The following is a 23,679-nucleotide window of genomic DNA, read 5'->3' as shown; positions in this document are numbered from 1 at the left end:
GGAAAAAATCCTCAATTTCATTAGGTTGACCACTTTCCCAAGAGCTTGTAAAACTCCAATTCTGAGATATTTTGACCAATGTCTCAACTATCTCTGCAGCCTGCTCCTTTGAAACCCTTCAATGCAGGCCAAAAGTCTGACTTTAGCTTTTTGTAAATTCACACACAGGATGTAGACATCTCTGGCTGGCCAACATTTATTGCCCATCCCTAATTGCCCTTGAGAAAATGGTGATGAGCTGCTGCCTTGAACAGCTACTGTCGATTTGGTCTAGCTATACCCACAATGCCATTAGGGAGGAAGTTTCATTAGTTTGTCAAATACTCATAATAGAGAGTGTTACATGATCTTTCCTTCCATTATCTCTTACGTTTGTTTACTATGTTGTCCACTATGCAGACCAATGTTAAATATTGTTTTAAATTATCAGCCATTTCCTTTTTCCCCATTATTAATTCCTCCTTGCAAAGAGTCACAGACTTACTTCAACTACTCTCTTTCTTGTACAGACCCATAGGAGCTCTTGTTTGGTTTTGTATTTCTTGCCAATTTATTTTTATAATTTTTTTTCCTTTATTATCTTTTTAGTTGTTTCTTAATTACGATAAAATAAATTCAAAATCCTACCTCTAGTTTTCACCATTTAGTATCCAATCAAAAAGTAAGGTATACACTGTTTAACCATCCCTGTAAACCACAGGTAGTTTGTCCTTCGCATCATGTCAGTTTGGACTGGAATAATGTTTTTCTGAACTTTAGTAAATATTCTGTTTAAATATCTGACACTGCTAATCTATTGAATTTCCCCTTAGCCTGTTTTCCTTGCCCATTTTTGACAACTCTTTCATCAAATGTCTGTAATTGCTCTTACTTAAGTTGCGGACACCAATTGCTGTCCCTAAAATTGAAGTTGAAATTCAACCACTTTGTGGTACTATAATAATTGTACATATAATCTGAGTTTAGAATTGGGGTACGAGAAGCTTAAGATGGAGATTTTTAGCAAGCTTAAGCAGAGCATTCAGAATTGCAGGAGCAAGAGGTTGAAGATCTTGCCTCTGAAGGCATAGTGGAAAGAGGTAGAAATGCACGGTAGAACAGGTTTAAAAGAGCGGTGGATGCAATTAAAAACATTGTATATTCTCATGCTATAGTATTTAACCAGCTAGCTGATGTCTTTCTCTGAAAGTTCACCAAAAATCTGGCCTGGGTACTGATTGTTTCCCGTGGTGCCAAATTTCATTCCTGCTTTTTGACAACTGATTTATCTGATATGATTTGAGAGTCTAGAAACACTTCCATTAAGCACCAAATATATACCTCATCAAATTAATAAGTTAAAATCAAAATTCTCAATTAATAAGCAATCATGTTTATGTTATTTCTTTTACTGAGAAATTTTAATTCATTATCAAAATTGGATCTTTTAGCTAACAATTTCAATAAAGTATTTTGAGTCTGTTTCAGCTTAAAAATTAATTTACCATCACAATTAGCCAATATTGAGTGGGAGTTCATTATGACTTAACATAACACAAGTTTTTCAAACTGAAGGTGAGAAACTTCCATTCTCACTTACACTTAGTAACCTTTTATGCAAAAACAGACCAGCAAATTCCATTAAATCAGTCAAGTGAACTGCATGATTCCCTCTTCACACTGTGATTAATCTTTTACATTCTGTAAAATTATTAGCCTGGATATTGTTGTGGTAATGACTAATAAACCTGTCAATGCTCACAATCATTGCTGCAATTAAACAACTTTGGGAGTGTGCACATTAGTAGAATAATGTGGAAATTAGGCGTTGTTATCACTGATTCTGTTTGACTCCAGCACATTTGTTGTAAAGGCTCCTAAAAACTGCAATCTCCATTTCAATTATGATTTGGCAAAAAAATCCATTCTTGCACTTTTAATCTCACTTTAAAATCCCTTACAACAGTTGCATCTTTTTGAGAGGGGTGTGACTAGGATCTAAGCGTAGCCTGTTCAAAATTAGGGCCAGCCAAGGTACTTAGCAGTTTAATAAAACCTAATTTTGTAATTTTGGAATATCAATCGCTATGATTTTTTAAAATTTGTTTATTTTGATTTTAGCTTCTATCTTAATACTATTGTAATCATTTAGTTTGCTATTTGAAAATCAAAACACTTCAAGGTGGAAGTAGGACTGGTTTAGTTTGGGAGCGTGGTCAGAGTGGACTAATTGTACTAAAGGGTCTGCTTCCATATCGTATGACTCTATTTAAAAGGAACCTGAGGGGCAACATTTTCCAAACAGGAAGGTGGTGCATGTGTAGAACGAGCTGCCAAAGAAAGTGGCAGCAGACATTTGGACAGGTACACAGATGGGAAAGGTGAAGAGGGATATGGGCCAAATGTAGGTAAATGAGACTAGTTCAGTTTAGGAAACACGTTTGGCAATGGACAAGTTGGGGCAAGGATCTGTTTCTGTTCTGTATGAGTCTGATGCTATGAATCTGAAAGACTCAGTAGTTTTAACTTCCTGGCTTGTTATGTGTTAATATTTCAAATCTGCCTACTTATTGTTGCTACCATACATGCCAAGGCATCTCCTTGACTTGGGCGAGGTTCAAACTGCTAGGTTAAACTGTCTGGAAATGGTTAACTGTAAAAGTGATCTTTCGATCTGTGAGCAACCTTCTTAGCATTTAGCAGCAAGTGCCTTTGCTTCACCACTGAACACACAATCTGTGACATTGCCCTTTAAGGGGCAGAGTACTCATGTGCTTAGCAAGGAATGAGCTGACAGCTGTGCAACATTATTTTCAGGTAAAATCAGAATGTTTGAGGATGCACACAAGTTAACTTTAAACTTGTTCTGGAACATCAAGGTTGGTTGCATGCCTGAAACTGTACTTTGTGCATCCTTTGTCCTGAAGACAGATTGTAAGACTGTCAAGATGCCTGTTGATTTCAGATAACGTTATCTGGATTGATTATAAAAGAGCCCATTGATTAAGAAAGCAGTGTTGGTGCTTCAGGATTTTGGCAAGCATTCATCCACTTCAAATTTATCAGTGCATCTCCTTCTGCAACCCTTTTCTATTTGCTCTCCTCTGGCAAGGATTCAACCTTGTTTTTAGTTGTTTAGTGACACATATATTAATTTAGTTTTGACTGTCCTCCTTGACAATGAATAGAGATCTGGGTGATGGAAGATTTTGGACCTATACCTAGCACAAAGCTTGTGGTTGTTGGAGGCCAATTATCTCTGCTCCAGGACATTGTTGCAGGAGTTCCACAGACTGTATTGTATACCTAGCTAGCCTCATCTGCTTCATCAGTAATCTTCCTTCCATCACAAAGTAAAATGTGGGGATACCCATTGGTGATTGCACTGTCTTCAGTTCCATTCAGAATTTTGTGTGAATGAATTGATCCTAGTCCATGCCGACATGGAGGAAAATAAGGACAGCATTCAGGCAGTGACCGAACAAAAACCATGTTGCAGCTTTAGTAATTCACTTACTGAACCAGGAATGTCTATAGCAATTCTACAACACGGTTGTCAATAGATCAGCCAGTCTGCCTTATTAGTGAGACTTGGCCACTGGGCTCTGGGATTCTTCCTAGTTGGCTTTAGAAAGTAGGGTGTTCCTGGTTGCACTAGTGATAGGAAGCCAATAAGCATTTTGAGTAGATAAGTGGAAGGGTGCTGAAACTCCAACATCTCAGAACACTTGCAGGCCCATGGGCACCTTATCAAATCTTTATGTACTTGGTAAACAGTACTTGCCCCTCTGTAGGAAGGGAGTGCAGTTAACATTGGCCAAATGGAACCTGTTTATGGATTGTTTTCAAGTTAATGCTTTGATGTTTTGGGCATGTCTGTAATTTGTTTGACCAGAAACAATCTGTTCCGATCAATATTAACTACAACAACTGTTTAATTGCATGTGCTAGGAAAGCAGTATAAATTAAAATATGTAGCACTTTTATATCACTTTTGTGCTGTACTATCAATGAGGAATTTGGTGTAATCCCTAGTATGTTCTAAGCAGACTTAGACATAGACTGCTATGTAGCTAAAGTACTGCTTCAGGAGACACTGCTGTGATTATTTGTCAGGGTAAGCTAAATGGCTATGCTGCAATTAGGACATCAAAAAGGAACATTGTGAAATACGTTGGAACTCTGAGCACAATTGTGGATTTATTGAAAGGCCTTTTGTGTGCGGGATAACATGGTGTGAAGCTGGATGAACACAGTAGGCCAAGCAGCATCAGAGGAGCAGGAAAGTTGATGTTTCGGGTCAAGACCCTTCTTAAAACTGTCCTGCTCCTCTGCTGCTTGGCCTGTGTTCATCCAGCTTCACACCGTGTTATCTCAGATTCTCCAGCATCAGCAGTTCCTACTATCTCTCTTGTGTGTGGAGCCGTTTTTCTTGAAATTTGTTGTTTTGTTTTGAACACAGCAAAGATTTAATCATCGGTTTGTTGGAATAGATTAATTGTGCTGCTGAGCACCTGATTGCACAGTGTGTACTAGCAAGACTCATTCTAGTTCATCTGTATATCATAATTTCCAGGAGTTTGTTCGAATAAGCAATTAGGATGTGTAAGAAGGAAATAAAAACAGTGTTGGAGGAACTCCTCAAAGAGGCATGTTGGACTCGAACTTTAACTTTGTTTCCCTCTCCACAGATGCTGCCAGATCTGTTGAGCTTCTCCAGCACTTTCTGTTATTGTTTCAGATATTCAGCATCTGCAGTATTTTCATTTTTTTTCCTGTAAAAAGGAAAATTGGATAGTGACTCATCCTGGTCTACTTTCCCATAGCTAGCTTGAGCAGCAGTGACAAAGGTCAAATTCCAATAACCTGTATGCAAGCCTTCTACAGTTGAAAATACTTGCTGTTGCAGCAATAAAATGCACAGGCGTATAGATCACATAACCTCATTCATGCATTTGATTATAAAGGATGAGCAACCCACTTTCTTTAGCTAAATGACTGGGCCATAGACGTGGGATGAAGCTTGAAGAGAAAGCATCAGAAATTTTAAAACCTATTTTAAAATGTGGAATTTATAATGGATCAATTTGACTTCCATAAATACAAAATTAGTTTTTAAAGGTCAAGTGAAGCTGTTCAGTATAATTATGATGCTACTAAAATCTTAGTTGCAACTGCATGAACAAAGTGTAACTTTTACCAAGGGTTTGTACAGCAAAAATCACAGCACACAAAAGCAAGTTCTCAATAACTTAGTGATTTCCAATTGATTGCAAACTGAAGAAATTTCAACAGGGTAACCATGGAGAGAAATTGAATTGCTAAAAGCGATTTTGGGATTTTTTTTCATATTTAATGATGCATATTTGAACTCTAGGAGGTGTTGTCCGTTTGAGAGGAGTCATAGTGATGAACGCTGACAGTTTTGCTGCATGATTAACAGAAAATCAGACCCATGTGGTTCATCATTTAGTACATTAACAGCTTCTCCCAGGTGAACTGGCCTGTACATGTCCCCTGATCAACGGCCACTTCTAACAGATTTTAACAACTTTTTGCAAATTGTTAATTGCTTACTACTTGGAGCCTAATCTCTCACCTCCCATTTGGAATAAGTCTTGACTGTTTTCAATTTCTGAGATACTAACAGCTTCTCTGTTGAATGTAATTAAAACTAGTGGATAATTAGTACACTTTACTCCCTGGTCTGCGCACTGTACTTGATAACATCATTGTTGCCCGATGCCTGCCAATCCCCTTGACTTGCTGGCAGATTTAAACTTGACACTGGAAAAGAGGACATGTATGCCAGAGGTACCACTAATATTTTTGTGCCACTTTCTTCGAGATTTGCCTCTATCAGACTGGGGCAAGTGAAGTGTGCATGAAGGTATCTCAGACATTAGCAGAGATACTTGATTGGACTGCAAGCCTGAAGTATCTACAGGTCTGAGTGCTACTAAATATACACAGTTGCAACGGGACAAATCTTTTCATAAGTTATTGGTATCTCTGAATTTTCAGCAGATCAAGTACATTCAAGTTTTAATGTGTCTCCTTTTAACCTAAAGTAAAATTGGAAATGCCAGAAGCACACCAGCTTGGAGGAATTCCCTTGAGGTCGAACTGTGGTGGTAATAAGCTACAAACAGCAACCTATTGAAATTAAATGATAGTTTTCATGCTAATACATAGTAACTCTTTATGAGCCACAGTGAAAAAGACAAAGCAGCCGCAGCTGTGAGGAGAAAAAACAGCTGCTGCTATAAAGGGAAGAGGATCGTTTTATGTCAACAAACAAGCAGGATATTTGAGAGTAACTTTTCTGTTCCAAGGGAAAAGAATAGAATGGACATGACTTTTGGAGATTGAAGGAACAAGGACTCACCAAGGTGAGCCTTGTTGTTAGAAGTCAAGTATGTGGACTCAGGCAGAGTGGAATGACTTGTGAAGTACATGAGAAGTCTTGACTTAGTGTGTTGGGAATCATTAAGCCTGCAGGAAAGCCAGGAATAACTTGCTAATTGTTTGTGTAGTACTACATATCTGACAGCGTGCAGTGCACAGCAAAAGGGATTGTAAGACATCTCACAATTGCATTACTTAATGTAGAGTTACCTTTAGTTTATCAGCTGATGGTACTACTGGACAAGTAAAATGGCTTGATAGATCATAAGCTTTATTCTCCTGTTGATTACTGTGGTAGTTAGTCACTGAACACATTTATGTGAGCCTCTTTTACCATAACTTTATTAGGCACAAAGGGAACAAAAACACAAAGCTTGTGGATATATAATAAATTTAATTTTAAAATATCTTAGCGTATATACTCAACTATTTCCCAATGATATCCTTTCAGTCACTCCAAACCCAGAGGAAGATCGCTCCAATTTTAACTGGTTAATCTTTCGCCTAACTTTTTTTTCTAAGAGATAATGGGAACTGGAGATGCCGGAGAATCCAAGATAATAAAGTGTGAAGCTGGAAGAACACAGCAGGCCAAGCAGCATCTCAGGAGCACAAAAGCTGACGTTTCAGGCCTAGACCCTTCATCAGAGAGGGGGTTGAGGAGAGGGTTCTGGAATAAATAGGGAGAGAGGGAGCGAGGGGGAGGCGAACCGAAGATGGAGAGAAAAGAAGATAGGTAGAGAGGAGAGTATAGGTGGGGAGGTAGGGCGTGGATAGGTCAGTCCAGGGAAGACGGACAGGTCAAGGAGGTGGGATGAGGTTAGTAGGTAGGAAATGGAGGTGCGGCTTGAGATGGGAGGAAGGGATGGGCGAGAGGAAGAACAGGCTAGGGAGGCAGAGACAGGCTGGGCTGGTTTTGGGATGCAGTGGGGGGAGGGGACGAACTGGGCTGGTTTTGGGATGCGGTGGGGGAAGAGGAGACTTTGAAGATGGTGAAGTCCACATTGATACCATTGGGCTGCAGGGTTCCCAAGCGGAATATGAGTTGCTGTTCCTGCAACCTTCGGGTGGCATCTTTGTGGCACTGCAGGAGGCCCATTATGGACATGTCGTCTAAAGAATGGGAGGGGGAGTTAAAATGGTTCGCGACTGGGAGGTGCAGTTGTTTATTGCGAACCAAGCAGAGGTGTTCTGTAAAGCGGTCCCCACGCCTCCGCTTGGTTTCCCCAATGTAGAGGAAGCCACACTGGGTACAATGGATACAGTATACCACATTAGCAGATGTGCGGGTGAACCTCTGCTTAATATGGAAAGTCATCTTGGGGCCTGGGATGGGGGTGAGAGAGGAGGTGTGGGGGCAAGTGTAGCATTTCCTGCAGTTGCAGGGGAAGGTGCCAGGTGTGGTGGGGTTGGAGGGGAGTGTGGAGCGAACAAGGGAGCCACGGAGAGAGTGGTCTCTCCGGAAGGCAGACAAGGGTGGGGATGGAAAAATGTCTTGGGTGGTGGGGTCGGATTGTAGATGGCAGAAGTGTCGGAGGATGATGCGTTGTATCTGGAGGTTGGTGGGGTGGTGTGTGAGGACGAGGGGGATCCTCTTGGAGCGGTTCTGCTGAAACAGATTTAAGACTCCTGTAGAGTTTTGATGGTCTGAATTCCTTCCAGTGTGACAACCAAGAGAATTCTACAAACTTACTCAAACTAGAACTTCTACAAACCTAACAAAACTACCTTGCTGCCAAGGTTAAACTGCTCTCCTGAACTGAAATCTTCCTGCTACTTCTCGGATAAAACTGAAGTCTGGTTCTTCTGAACTGAACCTGAGGTAAACTACCAGTGTCTTCTGATTACTTGTTTTTCTGCAAGTCACCAGCTCAGTAGTTTAAACACCTCTTCAATCAATGCCACTGGTATCTAACTAGCCACTTAGTCACATGCCTTATTTGGAAATGATGTATTTTTTAAAAAAAAGTTTATCTCCATGAAACTAAAGCCAAAACCCATCAATCTCCATTTAAAAATCAAAGTTTCCAAATGATGATAATATATTTTGCACCCTAATCACAATTAACTGCCCATTAATTGCTGTTTACTCCATATTGACCTTAGATTGCCTGTTACATTAAGGTCTTCAGATGTGAAATCCTGTCCTTTGGTCGTCTGGGAAATTCCTTTTTTTTAATTGATCTCTATGGAGGGTGTAACAGTTTTTAAAGGATCTTTATTTTATTTTGGTTATCTGTTTGCTTCTCACCGACATAGGTGAGGTAGATGAACATGCGATATGCAGTTTAAAAAGTTGCAAAGCATCCATAGTGCCTTTAGTTGATTGAAAAGCCTGCTTTGCCCAAAATTGCCATAATCCTACCGAAGGAACAGAAAAGCTAACTTGCTGCGCTTATTCCTAATTAAGGTAAGATATGTGTAGATTAACTAGCTTTATTCTATAACTAAGAACAAAGGTAATTTTTTTTAGAAAAAGGAATCAGTTTTAATTGTTGAGTGAAACTTCTAACTGCTGTACAAACAGTGGTGTTTTTAGCGGAGTGGTGGATTGTAGGTTTGAATACCTTTTCTAATATTTTTATTCATAGCTGATAGTAAGGCTGTCCTTGCATTGTCAGTCCTGCTGACCTCTAAATCAGTTATCTGAATTCTGTCCCAGCTCTTTTGTGAATAATAAGTTCATTCTAGGAGGAGGCAAGAGAAAGCATTTAAAGCTACCAATCTGTTTTCTCATATGATTCCAGTTTACATTCGCAAATTAATGTGGTCCCTGGTGAAAACGCAACCAAAGCAGAAATAAAGTAATGTAGTGACATTCAGCGCATGGTTATTAAAGTTGTCATATTGTAGATGAAAATGTACATCATAAATATGAAAATCTGTGTTTAATGTACTTTTAAGTGGTATTATTTTTATATACTTACGTGGGTTTCAATGAATCTCTCCATATTCTCCAACGGCAGAAGACTCAACCAAAGTTTTTTTTTGATGCCTGCTGCCCCAGATCATTATGCACACGTTACCTGTGGACTACCCTTCTGCACTTCGCCCCACGTAAACTTAGGAATCATATAAGCGACTGCTGCTCTTTGGCCTTGATAAAAGTGGTATCTACACATGTGACTGGCTACTCGGGTAGTGGCCATTTAAGTGAGGCTGTCACCAAAAGAATTCTTGCATCTGCCACACTTGGAAAGGAAAATGAGAGCAGTAGCTTCTTATTTGTGACTTAAGATCTTCACTGGGTATTTGTGAACCACGCCCCTACCCTCATGCCCTGTTCCAATCCTCCCCTTCGGAGAGAAAGTAAATACTTGGCTGGCCATCACTTCAGCTTCAGTACGATTTAGGACCTAGTCTTGGAGGTGGAACTCATGACCCCATATGTTGTTTCTGTGATCCTCACAGCATCTGCATTTTGGGAAATGCTGATTTAAAGCTTTTAAACAACAGTTTTGAAGGAATTGCAAGATTAATTGTAGTGAAATACAGAGGTAGCCATTCAGAATAGTTTGCAACAATTTTTTTTATCACATTTTGCTACATATAATGCACATTGATATTCATGTTCATTGTGTTCTTAATCCTGAATGGGTCGGCTGGTGGGCCATCCTATAGGGAGGGAATCATAAAGAAGTTGTTCAATTGGAAGTCTCTGTTTTGGACAATAAAAGACATGGCAAGGTTATTAGTTGGAAGAGGAGGGGAGACACTGGTCAAGAAAGAAAGTCACTGATATGCTCTTCTATAGCCAGAGGAGATGCATCGAAAGTCAGAATTTTCTTTAATTTTAAAGGCATTGAGCAAGCTTAAGTTTAACAGATTGACATAGAGTGACCTGGTAACAGCATGAAATGTCTGAAATTCTGGTGGTTTCTAGAAGTAGAAAATGGACCAATCTGAGCTTCTACTGATACACTTTTTATGTATTGTTTTGACTTTTGTACTACTCACAGGACTTACTATTGGTATTGTACGTGATGTTACTTTGCAACATGCAGTATGACTAATGTGGCTATGACTTTTGGTGTTTCATATTTGTGAAAGAATGCCACACACTTAGTTGAAGCTAAAAGTTGAGGATAAGGAATTCCATGTAGAGGCTATTGGAGGCAGGCAAAAGAAAGATATGGAAAATAGTCTTGTCTGCTTAGACTTGGAATACATGCTTCCTGATCTGCCAAAAAAATTGTCAACCATGGTATGCTATTTTCTTGCTCAAGGTGGTATGAAATCAACCTTAAACTCCACTTTGATACTAACCATGCCAACATTGAAAATAAACCACCAGATTATTTTGAATACAAGCTCTTTCAACTGAAGTAACAGAGGAAGGTAATCAAAGAAGTGCAGTCGTAAACTTATAGTTAAGTTTTGGTAAGAATCCATGATCTCGGAGACGAGAGCTGCATGGATTTTGACTGACTCTGAATCTCATTTCAATACCAGTTGCACAACTAACATTTCTTCTTTGTTTTGCTGGGCTACGTGACTGAAATATTTGATGAACTCTGTGTTCAATGCTTTTTTTGTAAAGTAAGAGCTGTAATTTTGGCATCATAGATGACAAAGTATTAAGTGTAACAAAAAATTTCAGTAGGGAGCAATTCCACGATGGAAAACAAATCTAGTTACCTTTCTGACATCATCTTTTCTGTTATGTGCACAACAAAATGCTGGTCCTAGACCCTTATGACATAATTCTGAGGCAACTGTCTCAACTTTATCCAAAATTCAGTGTTTGAAAGAGAAGTGAATAAACTGCTGTAATTAACATGGTTTTGAAATATGTTATTTTGTCACAAAAGAGAATTTGATTGATCGGTGATTGTGGTTAGTAACTCTGTTTTGAGTGCCAATTCTAAAGTTATGTATCTTGATCAGTTACATCTCTTAATTGAAAGAATTCCTGCATTGTCCCGAAGATACTTTGATGTTGCTTGTCCACTTTGTCTTAATGTATTGCTGTGAAATTGATTTTTCTTTGCAGATGCTTTTTGATGGAAGAAAACAATGTTGAAATTGAATTGTTTTTATGTAAAACTGAAGTTTAAGCAGAGCAGCTGCAAGTTGTGCACTAACAAATGAGCTCATTCTACTCCTTTAAGATAGAATTGAGTCATAGTGTCTTTCTATGTTCAAGTTTAGTAAATTATATACTGTTAGTACAGTATTATTTATGATACTTGTCTTAAGAAACATGTTATATTCATGGGAAAAAATTCCTTGTTCTCTTCTCTATACAAAGAGAGTTGAAATAGGTCATTGTCAGCAATACAGATCACTATCAATGAAAATTCTTGATGTAAAATAGGTTGCCACTGGTGTGTTGACGTATGGATGGTGCATAAGTTCACTTCTGTGAGATTTGCAGACTAGGTGATTGTCTTATTGTATAATTTCACAGCCATCTGCATTGATTGACTGTATGCTTCACTATAAACGGGATTGTTCATGCCATCCATTCATTTGGCTGATCAGTACTTTTTTTGTGACCCAGGCTTGAAGGTGTTAATGTTTTGATTTGATGTCAAATTAAATTCGTTATACCAGCCGTTATTATGGGTATACAAAGGGTACATTTTGACCCTGTCAAAACAAAAACTTCAATAGCACAGGTATACTCATGTATCATAGGAAAAGGTAGTGAAGACAACAGTTTTATTTGCTGCTCCAGTTATAGTTCAGGACCCTGCCTTACTTTTAAAATGATCTGGAATGTACTACCCCTAAGAGCATGCTTGAGACCGATACAATTGGAATTAGTGTGTGGTTGTTAAGGTCAATACTGGGTTGTTGACATTATAGTTAATGCATCAATTAAGATATTTTCACTTGTTATGGGGATTTGTACATTTCAGCCTTTAGTCATCTTAAATGCAACATACTTGCATGCACATAGTTGTAATGTGACACACTGGATATAGCACTGATATCTAGTAGATCCTCCAGTGAGTTAGGACTCTGGAACAAGTAAATTCTGAGAAGTGCTACAGGAAGTAAGCGTGTCTCCATATAACAACTGGGCAATTTCCTGTTGTACCATGATAATAAAGTGTGAAGCTGGATGAACACAGCAGGCCAAGCAGCATCTCAGGAGCACAAAAGCTGACATTTCGGGCCTAGACCCTTCATCAGGGAGGGGGATGGGGAGAGGGTTCTGGAATAAATAGGGAGAGGGGGGAGGCAGACCGAAGTGGGAGAGAAATTCCCTGAGGTTGGTCCAGAGGGAGGAGGGTTGTACCATGTTGTATCATGTAGTCTGTTATGTGAAATGGAGTTGTAGATTGAGGATAAATGGACATGCAAATGAACAGTCAGACATCACATTTATAACCATGCATTCTGTAGTTGGAATCTCATAGCAATCTAAGCGACGTGTGCTATGGTGAGATGTTGGGCAGATTCAGTTGAGAAGTCTGGCCAGATGCATATTGCATATCTTTTATTCTTTTGACAAGTGGCATGGCAAGTGTCTTGCTAGGCAGCAGTGAGTTGCCAATTGACAGTGATTAAAGCAGATTAAATGCCTTGTTGGTGGCCCAAATCATTTTGTTAATATTCAGCTTCCTAGTTACCAAACTTGCCAAACAGGCTAGACGAAAGTGCAACATAGAAAACCCACAGGTACTTTGCAGATTAAGTTTGCTGCTTGCTCCAAACAACCACCGTGTTAAATACCAGGCAGCAAAATCCACGGGCAGTGGCCACAGAGACATTGGCAGCTGACATGTGTTAGCCTCTAAGAATCCTAATGGCACATGTGTGATTCACTTTTTGGATGCTTCTGCACTTCACTGCTGCACCAGCATTTGGGTTGCACCAGAAACTATTATTGTAATGCTACAGTAAGGACACTTTGCGCTTAGAGATATGTATTTAGCTCATGGACTGCACCAGACTGCATCTCTCGGCTCTTCACTCACTGTAATTGTGTTCACTCACTCTGAAGATAGAGACTTATAGAATTTTACAGCATAGAAGGAAGTCACTTGACCCATCGTGTCTGTACCAACTCCCAAAAGAGCAATCCAGTTCTCGAGCCCTGTATCTGTAACCATCTAAGATAACAAAGTGTGAAGCTGGATGAACACAGCAGGCCAAGCAGCATCTCAGGAGCACAAAAGATGATGTTTCGGGCCTAGACCCTTCATCAGAGAGCCCGAAATGTCAGCTTTTATGCACCTGAGATGCTGCTTGACCTGCTGTGTTCATCCAGCTTCACACTTTGTTATCTTGGATTCTCCAGCATCAGCAGCTCCCATTATCTCTGTAACCATCTAAATTCATCACTATTAAATATATATCTAGCTCTCTTCTGAAACTTTTTATGGAGTCCGCCTCCACCACTCTACAGGCAGCATTCCAAATCCTATCAACTCCGAGTAAAGGAGTTTTTCCTCATCTTTCTTCTAGCTCTCTTGCTGATGGGATTACAATATCAAAAAACCTAGTTACTGACATGCCAACTAGTGGAAATAGAATATCTTCCTTTACCCTGTCAAAATTGTTAATAATTTTGAAACCTTAATAAGATCACTTGTTAGTCTTCTCTGCTTCAAGGAGAAAAAGCTCAATTTCTCCAATCTTTCCTTGCATCTAAAATCCCTCATTCCTAGTATCATTCTAGAAAATCTCTTTTGAACTCCAGGGTCTTAACATTCTTCCTTAAATAAGTGCCCAGAATTCAACAGAATACTTAGAAAGTGGTCTGACCAATGATTTGTAGAGATGTAACATCACTTCTGTTCTTTTGTACTCGGTGTCCTGCTTTCATTAAACCTAAGGATCCTGTAAGCCGCCTTAACAACAATTTCAACTTGCCTTGTCACCTTCAGGGAATTGTGTACATGAACCTCAAGTTCCCTCTACTTCTGTACCCCTCTCAAAGTTGTACCATTGAGCCTATATTCTTTGTGTTTCTTCTGCCAAAATGCATTGCTTCATATTTCTCTGCATTGAATTTCATCTGCCAGCTGTCTACCCATTTGGCCAATTTTGCCCATGTTTCTCTGAAGTCACTCAACTATTCCTCACAATTAACTTCTCCCCAGCTTTGTATCATCTACAAAGTTAAAGATTTTGCACTCAATACTCATCTCAAATGGTTTTATATAAATAAGAAAAAGCAAGGTCCCAATACTGATCCCTGCGGAACACCACTTTCAACTCGTCTCCAATCTAAGAAATACCCAACAATCCCAAACATTTCTGATTTGCCATGCGGCACTGAAGTGGATGCTTTCTGAAATTCAAAATAATCAACATCCTCAATACTATCCTCATCCACTGCCTGTGTCACCCTTTCAAAGAACATAATTAAATTTGTCAGAGATAGCCAAGCATTGATAAAGCCATGTTGACTCGAGTATTAACTTATTTTTCTCTATGTATATTTATCTATCTCATTTTATGGCCTTCCACCATTGATTTCAAGCTGACAGGTCTATAGTTTCCTGCGTTATCCTTTGCCGCTTTCTTAAACAATGGTGTCACGTTTGCAATCTTCAGTCCCCTGGATAGGCTTGGAAAATTTCTGTCAATGACTCTGCAATTTGTTTTCTTATCCCTGTCAGTAATCTAAGATGCATCCACGTGAACCTGGTGACTTCTGTACCTGGAGTGCTGCCTGCCTCTTTAGTACCTGTTCTTTATCTATCACTATAATGCTCACTTCCTCAAAAGTCAAATTTCCAACTGAGCCATTGTCACTGTCTTCTAATTTGGTAAAGACAAAAGCAAACTATTCATTTGGTACCTCACCCATATCCTTTTGCTTTAGTGAGCAGTTGACCCTGCTTGTTCTTTATGGTCTAGACTCTATCCTTCACTAATCTTTTACTGCTAATATGTTTGAAGAATATTTTACCATTTATTTTAGCGCAGGCTGCCATCCTTTCAACATGCCTCCTCTTAGTTTTCTTTATTCCAATCTTAATCTGTCTCCTGCGTTTGAGATATTCTTCCTGATTTGTATTGACATTAGTTTGGTATGCATCATATGCCTCCCTTTTCTTCCTTATTTTCTCATCAATATCATTAGTCATCCAAGGTCCTGTAGCTTTGGATACCCTATGTTGACTTCTCATGGGTATGTACCTAGCTCATACCCTATTCACCTCTCTTTTGAAATTTTCCCAATTCTCATCCACTGTTTTATCCACCAAAATGTGATTCCAATCAACCTGCGCCAGTTTAGATCCCTAAAATGTCCCCGTTCCAGTCTTGGATCTTACTCGTTGACTGATTTTTATTTTTTCTAACTTAATATTAAACCTTATTATATTATGATTGCTATTTCCCAAATGCTCCCCCACTCTGACATTCTCGACTTCACCTGCCTCATTTTGTAGGATCCAATCCAGCACTACTCCCTCCCTGATTGGACTGGTAATATACTGTTCCAGAAATTTCCCCTGTACACACTGTGGGGATTTCTTCCCTTCCGTACCCCATACACTGCCTCTTTCCCAGTCTACCTAGGGTATTGAAAGCACAAACTATCACAACCGTGCTTGTCCTGCAGATGATTGTTATCTGCCTACAAATGCTTTCTTCAACTTCTGACTATTTGGAGTCCATAATAAATACCTAAAAAGGTCATCACTCCCTTCCCTGTTTCTCACCTCCCAAGCATGTAAATTCTAGTTCCAGAATTGCCTTTCGCTGAAGGACATTGACACCATCTTTGACCAAGACTCGTGCACCAAATCTCCCTTTTTACCTGCTGTTCTTCTGGGTCCTCCATGATCCCGTTTGCAGTTGTGGTGACTGAACCAACATCTCCCAGAATCCTCCTTAGTCGTTTCTCACTGCCTCCCTCTGTTCTTCACAGCATCCCTGCTTTGCACCAACTTGTTTTGCCTTTTTATATGCCGCTCGCTCAGCGAGAGATAGACTCGTGTTATTTCTGTCTTGCCTTGCTATTTAGCACAGGAAGAAAGCTTGTCATAATTGCCAGTATGCCTTAATCAAGTCAAGGAGGATAGCAATTGCTCAAGAGATCCTGGCACATTAAGTCTAGAGTGGTCTCCAATATCAGTCCGTGACCTGCACAGCGCCCAACAGTTTTCACATTTTCTGCCCTGTTGTGAGTTGTTTCTCTCATTTAATGAGAGAGAGGCAGTTATTAAAGAAGGCGAAAGTTGGTGGTACAGCTGCTGTTTTTGGTGAAAATTGGAAGGTGTCTTGAGCAAGTGAGTAGGCAACACAGAGGGCACACAGGGCTCTTGCTGACAGAGATTGGGAAAAATGAAAGCAAGTGAGGGATGCTGTTGATAGTAGTGAGAGTAATAGGGCATGAGCCTGATAAGGAGGGTACAGTAGCAATGATTGTGTTAATGTGAGGTATTGGAGAAAAGATAGTGGCACTTATGCTGGCAGATTGATGCAGGTCATCAGCCTTTCCTACAATATGATGTATTCCTCCAGATAGCTTTAACTCTGGTGCTACCTCAGGCCAGAATGGTGTGGTCTGGTTTCAGGGAGTCCAATGCTGGTCCTGGAAGAGGAGATCCCATCTATGCACCACTGGTCTAGCAGGATCTCCAGAAATAAGTGGGTACCAATTTAACATTGAGATGAAGTTGGGGGGGGGGCAGTGGTTTCTTCTTTTAGAGGGTTCTGATTCTCTGGAACTCCTTGCCACAGAGAGCAGTGCAAGCAGAGTCCTTGTCTGTATTCAAGGCTGAGGTGGTTAGATTCTTGATCAATCGGGCAATGCGGAAAGGGCAGGTAATTAGATTTGAGGAATATTGGATCAGCCATGATACCATTGAATTGTAGAGCGTGCATGAAGGGCTGAATGGCCTACTCCTGATCCCCCCTCTCATAGTCTTATGATCTTATTTTAGGGGATTCAGCCTAATAGAAGAACAGCTCTTGCTTATTGTTTGACCCTGATCCCAAATGTTTCTTTTTCCTCCAGGAACTTCATTGATTAAATATTGACATACGTAAGCAGAGTACATGGTGTACTAAATGAAAACACATCAGGCAGCAGATAAAAGCTGTGCAAAGTTGGGAAGTAGAGTGCCCGCTGAAGTTGGGATGTGCAGCACAAAAAAAACTGAGGAAATAGAGCAGAAACATCCGAGCGAGCAATTTTAACTAATTTTATATGGGTTTAAATTCTTGTTTAAATGTATGAGTCGCAAATCCATTCCAAGATGACATTCCACATTAAGCAGAGGTTCACCTGCACATCTGCCAATGTGGTATACTGCATCCACTGTACCCGGTGCGGCTTTCTCTACATTGGGGAAACCAAGCGGAGGCTTGGGGACCGCTTTGCAGAACACCTCCGCTCAGTTTGCAACAAACAACTGCACCTCCCAGTCGCAAACCATTTCCACTCCCCCTCCCATTCTCTTGATGACATGTCCATCATGGGCCTCCTGCACTGCCACAATGATGCCACCCGAAGGTTGCAGGAACAGCAACTCATATTCCGCCTGGGAACCCTGCAGCCATATGGTATCAATGTGGACTTCACCAGTTTCAAAATCTCCCCTTCCCCCACTGCATCCCTAAACCAGCCCAGTTCATCCCCTCCCCCCACTGCACCACACAACCAGCCCAGCTCTTCCCCCCCACCCACTGCATCCCAAAACCAGTCCAACCTGTCTCTGCCTCCCTAACCGGTTCTTCCTCTCACCCATCCCTTCCTCCCACCCCAAGCCGCACCCCCAGCTACCTACTAACCTCATCCCACCTCCTTGACCTGTCCGTCTTCCCTGGACTGACCTATCCCCTCCCTACCTCCCCACCCACACCTTCTCCACCTATCTTCTTTACTCTCCATCTTCGGTCCGCCTCCCCCTCTCTCCCTATTTATTCCAGTTCCCTCTCCCCATCCCCCTCTCTGATGAAGGGTCTAGGCCCGAAACGTCAGCTTTTGTGCTCCTGAGATGCTGCTTGGCCTGCTGTGTTCATCCAGCCTCACATTTTATTATCTTGGAATCTCCAGCGTCTGCAGTTCCCATTATCTCTCCCTTACAGTCAGGCATCTGTCTTTTCAGTGTTGCTGTGAAAAAGATCCATTTTATCAAAGCTTTTTGTCTTAAACTCATCAGGCCAATACACATGGATTACCAACATAAAGAGAAAACACTGCATATGAGAGGAGACAATGGATTAGTTTGCAGTGGACTCTGTTGCCATGAATAATGCAATAAAGATGACTGACAGTTAATCACCAAACTTTATTTAAATTTTAAACAAGGTAGGTTGAATCAGATTGGCTAAGACTTTGCCTGGAGAAATGAACCAAAAAATGCTGTCATTTAGGGACAGTAGGAACTGCAGATGCTGGAGAATCCGAGATAACAAGGTGTGGAGCTGAATGAACACAGCAGGCCAAACAGCATTTTAGGAACAGGAAAGCTAACATTTTGGGCCTAGACCGTTCATCAGAAATGGGGGAGGGGAAGACTCAATGTATATACATGTTCTTTTTGTTTGCAAAGAAGAAGGTGTGTACTAATATATGTAACTTCTAGTGTAAGCAAGTTTGCCAATACAAAGTTTGCAATTCTAAATAATTTGGTCATTGTCATTCTTTGCATGCTCAGGATTATTTAGCCAATGCTGTCCAGACTCTGAATCACATCTAACATTGCGCATTATAGCAAGCGTGGCTTGTTCTCCATGGCAATGCCTCTGCCATCTAGAGTCCACCTGCCAATAACTCAGCACTGTCCTCTCATACAGTATAAAAGTTGTTTACTCTTTACATTGATATTTTTGTGAATTGTCCTAATCAGTGCAAGATAAAACGCTTCAAGTTCTGTACCACCAGATTACTATTTGTATGTCTTTTTATTATTGAGTGTCAGTAAGCACATTGAATACTTATGTTAACAGCTATAAATGCTGTGAATTTTAAAAGTACCATGTTTGATTTAAACAGTTTTTTGTTCTTTTTCATTTAACGTGGGAGTGCTTTTATCAAAATTATTATATTGCATTTGATATTTAATCATTGTGATGCTTGAGGAAGAAACATTTTCATCGTGTGAGCCATTCACTTGTGGTTTGTGGTCCTTGTACATAATCCACTGTAAAAAGTTGGCATTGAGGAGCATTCAGATTATGCACAATTTAGAAATAGTATAAACACATTGCATAATGGTTCTATCCTTACATAGTGGCATTTCCCCAGCTTTTATGAACAAACCTCAGTTCACTTTTATGCATTTACCTGTTCTTCATTCAACACCTTAATTTGTTTTTGCTTTGTTTTATATTATCTAAAATAATTTTTCCATGAAGACATAAACCAAGTTACGAAGAGTAAAATCTATAATTATGCACCTGTGTATGTGGTGTAAAGATTTACAATGCTTACTATTATCCTTGTGAGATCCTAGTTATTAAAGCTCTTTCTGTTACTTATTTCTTCTAATTTTCAGGTGCATGATGATTCCAGTAACGGAATTACGATATTTTGCTGACACTCAGCCTGCATACCGCATTTTGAAGCCATGGTGGGACGTGTTTACGGACTACATCTCCATTGTAATGCTAATGATAGCAGTATTTGGTGGCACACTGCAGGTCACGCAAGACAAAATGATCTGCTTACCTTGCAAGTGGGTTGCAAATGATACATGTCTTGAACCCTTTGATTACCCAAATGCAACACTCCCGTCATCTTCAGTCATTCCCCCGTTTTCCAGTGAACCCACAGGTATCCAGTATGACTTGGACCGCCACCAGTACAACTACGTAGATGCAGTATGCTATGAGAATAAACTTCATTGGTTTGCAAAATATTTTCCCTACCTTGTACTTCTACACACGCTGGTGTTCTTAGTATGTAGCAATTTCTGGTTCAAATATCCTCGAACCAGCTCAAAGCTGGAACACTTTGTATCGATCCTTCTGAAATGTTTTGACTCACCATGGACAACAAGGGCACTATCTGAAACTGTGGCAGAAGAAACTGACCCAAAGCAGTCTTTTGCTAAAATGAATGGTTCAATGGCAAAGAAATCCTCTACAGTGAGTGAGGATGTGGAGGCCAGTGTACCCATGCTGCAAAGAACAAAATCCCGCATTGAGCAGGGAATAGTCGATCACTCGGAAACAGGTGTATTGGATAAGAAGGAGGGAGAGCAAGCTAAAGCTCTGTTTGAAAAAGTAAAGAAATTCCGCACCCATGTAGAGGAAGGGGATATAGTTTACCAGCTCTATATGAGACAGACTATTATCAAAGTAATCAAATTTGCTCTTATTATTAGCTACTCACTTTATTATGTTGATGATATAAAATTTGATGTGTCCTGTATAGTGAACATTCAGAACCTCACAGGATACAATGTGTATCAATGTGCTCATCCATTAGCTACACTGTTCAAGATCCTTGCATCCTTTTACATTAGTTTAGTGATTGTCTATGGACTTATTTGCATGTACACACTCTGGTGGATGGTACGCCTTTCTTTGAAAAAGTATTCATTCGAGTCAATTCGAGAGGAGAGTAGCTACAGTGATATTCCTGATGTCAAGAATGATTTTGCTTTTATGTTGCATCTCATTGATCAGTATGATCCATTGTACTCCAAACGTTTTGCTGTCTTTCTGTCTGAAGTCAGTGAGAACAAATTACGACAGCTCAATCTGAATAATGAATGGACCCTAGAAAAACTCCGCCAGAGGATCATGAAAAACTCTCAGGACAAACTGGAACTCCACCTCTTCATGCTGAGTGGAATCCCAGACACCATCTTTGACCTGACTGAACTGGAAGTGCTCAAATTGGAGATGATCTTGGATGTCACCATTCCTCCAATTATTGCCCAACTTACTAACCTCAAAGAACTCTGGTTGTACCACACGCCAGCAAAGATTGAGGCACCAGCTCTTGCCTTCTTACGAGAGCACCTGAAGTCACTACATATCAAGTTTACAGACATCAAAGAGATTCCTCTGTGGATTTACAGCCTGAAGAACCTCGAAGAGCTTCACCTAACTGGGAACCTGAGTGCAGAGAATAATCGCTACATCGTGATTGATGGCTTACGGGAACTCAAATGCCTCAAAGTTTTGAGGTTGAAGAGCAACCTAACAAAGTTGCCACAGGTTGTCACAGATGTTGGAGTCCATCTGCAGAAATTGTCTATCAACAATGAGGGCACCAAGCTTATGGTCCTCAATAGCCTGAAGAAGATGGTTAATCTGACAGAATTGGAGTTAATCCGTTGTGATCTGGAACGAATCCCACACTCCATCTTCAGTCTCCATAACTTACAGGAAATCGATCTCAAAGACAACAACTTGAAGACAATCGAGGAAATTATCAGTTTCCAGCACCTACGGCGCCTAGTCTGCCTTAAGCTGTGGTATAACCATATTGCCTATATCCCCATTCAGGTTGGCACTTTGACCAACATGGAAAGGCTCTACCTGAACCGGAACAAAATTGAAAAGATTCCTGCTCAGCTGTTCTATTGTCGCAAGTTGCGGTACTTAGATTTGAGTCATAATAACCTGACATCTATACCACAGGACATCGGGTTCCTTCAGAATCTGCAGTATTTTGCAGTCACTGCAAACCGGGTGAGTGTGCACATTCAAGTCTTAATAAATATATGTTCACTATTAGACTAGATTTTCATCTCTTTTGCCCTCTTCCCAATTAAATGTTGGAAAATCTGAAGTCACTGCACCTTACTCTGTTTCCAAGCTGCTAACTCCATCCCACTGTTTGGCGGTAGTATGAGACTAATCCAGTCTGTTTGCAATCTGGTGTCACATTTGACCCTGAGATGAACTTCCTACCTGACATCAGTGCCATCCACCAAGATATCCACCTTCCATTTTTGTTACATTATTCTGTCGCACTCCTATCCCCGTGCATCAGCTGAAACCAAAATTTATGCCTTTCGTCGCTGTAGACTTGACTATTAAAATACAGACCTGCTGGTCTCCCATGTTCTACTGTTCAAAAAGTTGGAGTCATCCAAAACTCTGCTGCCCATGTCATGACTCTATCCAAGTCCCATTCAGCATGCCACTCTGTGTTCTTTGTTAGCTCTTAATCGAGCAATGTCTTGATTTTTAGAAATTCTTATCCTTCTTTTCCAATCCTTCCACATGCTGGTCTCTGAAATACCGTCCTGCCCAAAAAAACCTCTGCAATATCTGTGTTCTCCTATAATTCCTGCCTTTTTGGAGTCCCTGATTTTAGTCACTTAATCATTGCAGGCTGTGCCTTCAGTAGGCCTCAAACTCTGGAATTCTTTTGGTAAATCTCTCCCCTTTCTGCTCTTTCTTTATTTAAGTGACTCCTTAAATTCTGCCTCTTTGACCAAGCATTCTTCCAGCTACCCTTGTCTCTCTCGGCATAACTCATTATATAATTTGCCTCTTATTGTCTTTGTGAGGAGTCTTGGCTCACTTTTTATATTAAAGGCAGTACATAAATTAAAGTTGTTGTTCTGCCTATCGTGAATGCTGTCTTCTAATCATTATCATAGAACAATCTAAATATCTTATGTACATATATCACTAATATTATTGTTTGCTAACCCTGTAAAAATGTCTGCTAAGTAGACCTTGCCTCCACTACCATGAAGGTAACAAATTTTGAAGGAAACTTAACTGGGATCAAATCTCTTCAGCCTTGATAATGAAATGTGAGGCTGGATGAACACAGCAGGCCCAGCAGCATCTCAGGAGCACAAAAGCTGACGTTTCGGGCCTAGACCCTTCATCAGAGAGGGGGATGGGGTGAGGGTTCTGGAATAAATAGGGAGTGAGGGGGAGGCGGACCGAAGATGGAGAGAAAAGAGGATAGGAGGAGAGTTCTGGTTTTGATATCTAATATAAATGCTTATATGGTTTACAGTATGTTTTTTTTAATCTTACAATTTCCCTTTTTTAATTTATTCACCTTTTAGTTTCCAAGTAAGAACTGAATTATTTGTGTTTTCTTTAAGTGGTTGATGTTGAGGCCTTTTAGGCTTCCCCTCAACTACTTAGTGCTGTGGTTCCTTGAACCTTAAAAATAAGGCTGTTAGATTACTCTGGGCAGCATTTTTCTTGTAATTACAGCAGTTGAGATTTGCCCTTAGTATGACAATGATGAAAGCCTTTTTAAACATGGCTGTAACATGTTCTTGCACATGCTATAGGTGAAGTTGATTTTGTTTTTGTTTCTGTTTATTTTTAATTTTCAGTACATAATCTTAAGCCTGCTCATCAAAACAGTTCTAGGAAACAGATGAATGCTCACCCAGCTCCGCGCTCTCACCAGCAGAAAGATGGAATGACACCCGGCTGCCT

At 40.2% G+C, this 23,679-nt stretch overlaps 1 protein-coding gene across 3 annotated transcripts in view; it reads left to right on the top strand.

Moving 5' to 3' along the window:
• lrrc8aa (leucine rich repeat containing 8 VRAC subunit Aa) overlaps positions 1-23,679 on the top strand; it is a 62,014-nt gene that overhangs the window by 27,544 nt on the left and 10,791 nt on the right. For all 3 annotated transcript variants that reach the window (XM_048559295.2, XM_048559294.2, XM_048559296.2), the window contains one exon: positions 19,803-21,951. In XM_048559295.2, the coding sequence (XP_048415252.1) occupies positions 19,807-21,951 (2,145 nt within the window). In that variant the 5' untranslated portion in view covers positions 19,803-19,806. The remainder of the gene's footprint in view (positions 1-19,802; positions 21,952-23,679) is intronic.

The sequence above is a fragment of the Stegostoma tigrinum genome, chromosome 29 (genome assembly GCF_030684315.1).
Source record: "Stegostoma tigrinum isolate sSteTig4 chromosome 29, sSteTig4.hap1, whole genome shotgun sequence".
NCBI classification, from domain to species: domain Eukaryota; kingdom Metazoa; phylum Chordata; class Chondrichthyes; order Orectolobiformes; family Stegostomatidae; genus Stegostoma; species Stegostoma tigrinum.
This window is presented reverse-complemented; position numbering and strand designations above follow the sequence as displayed.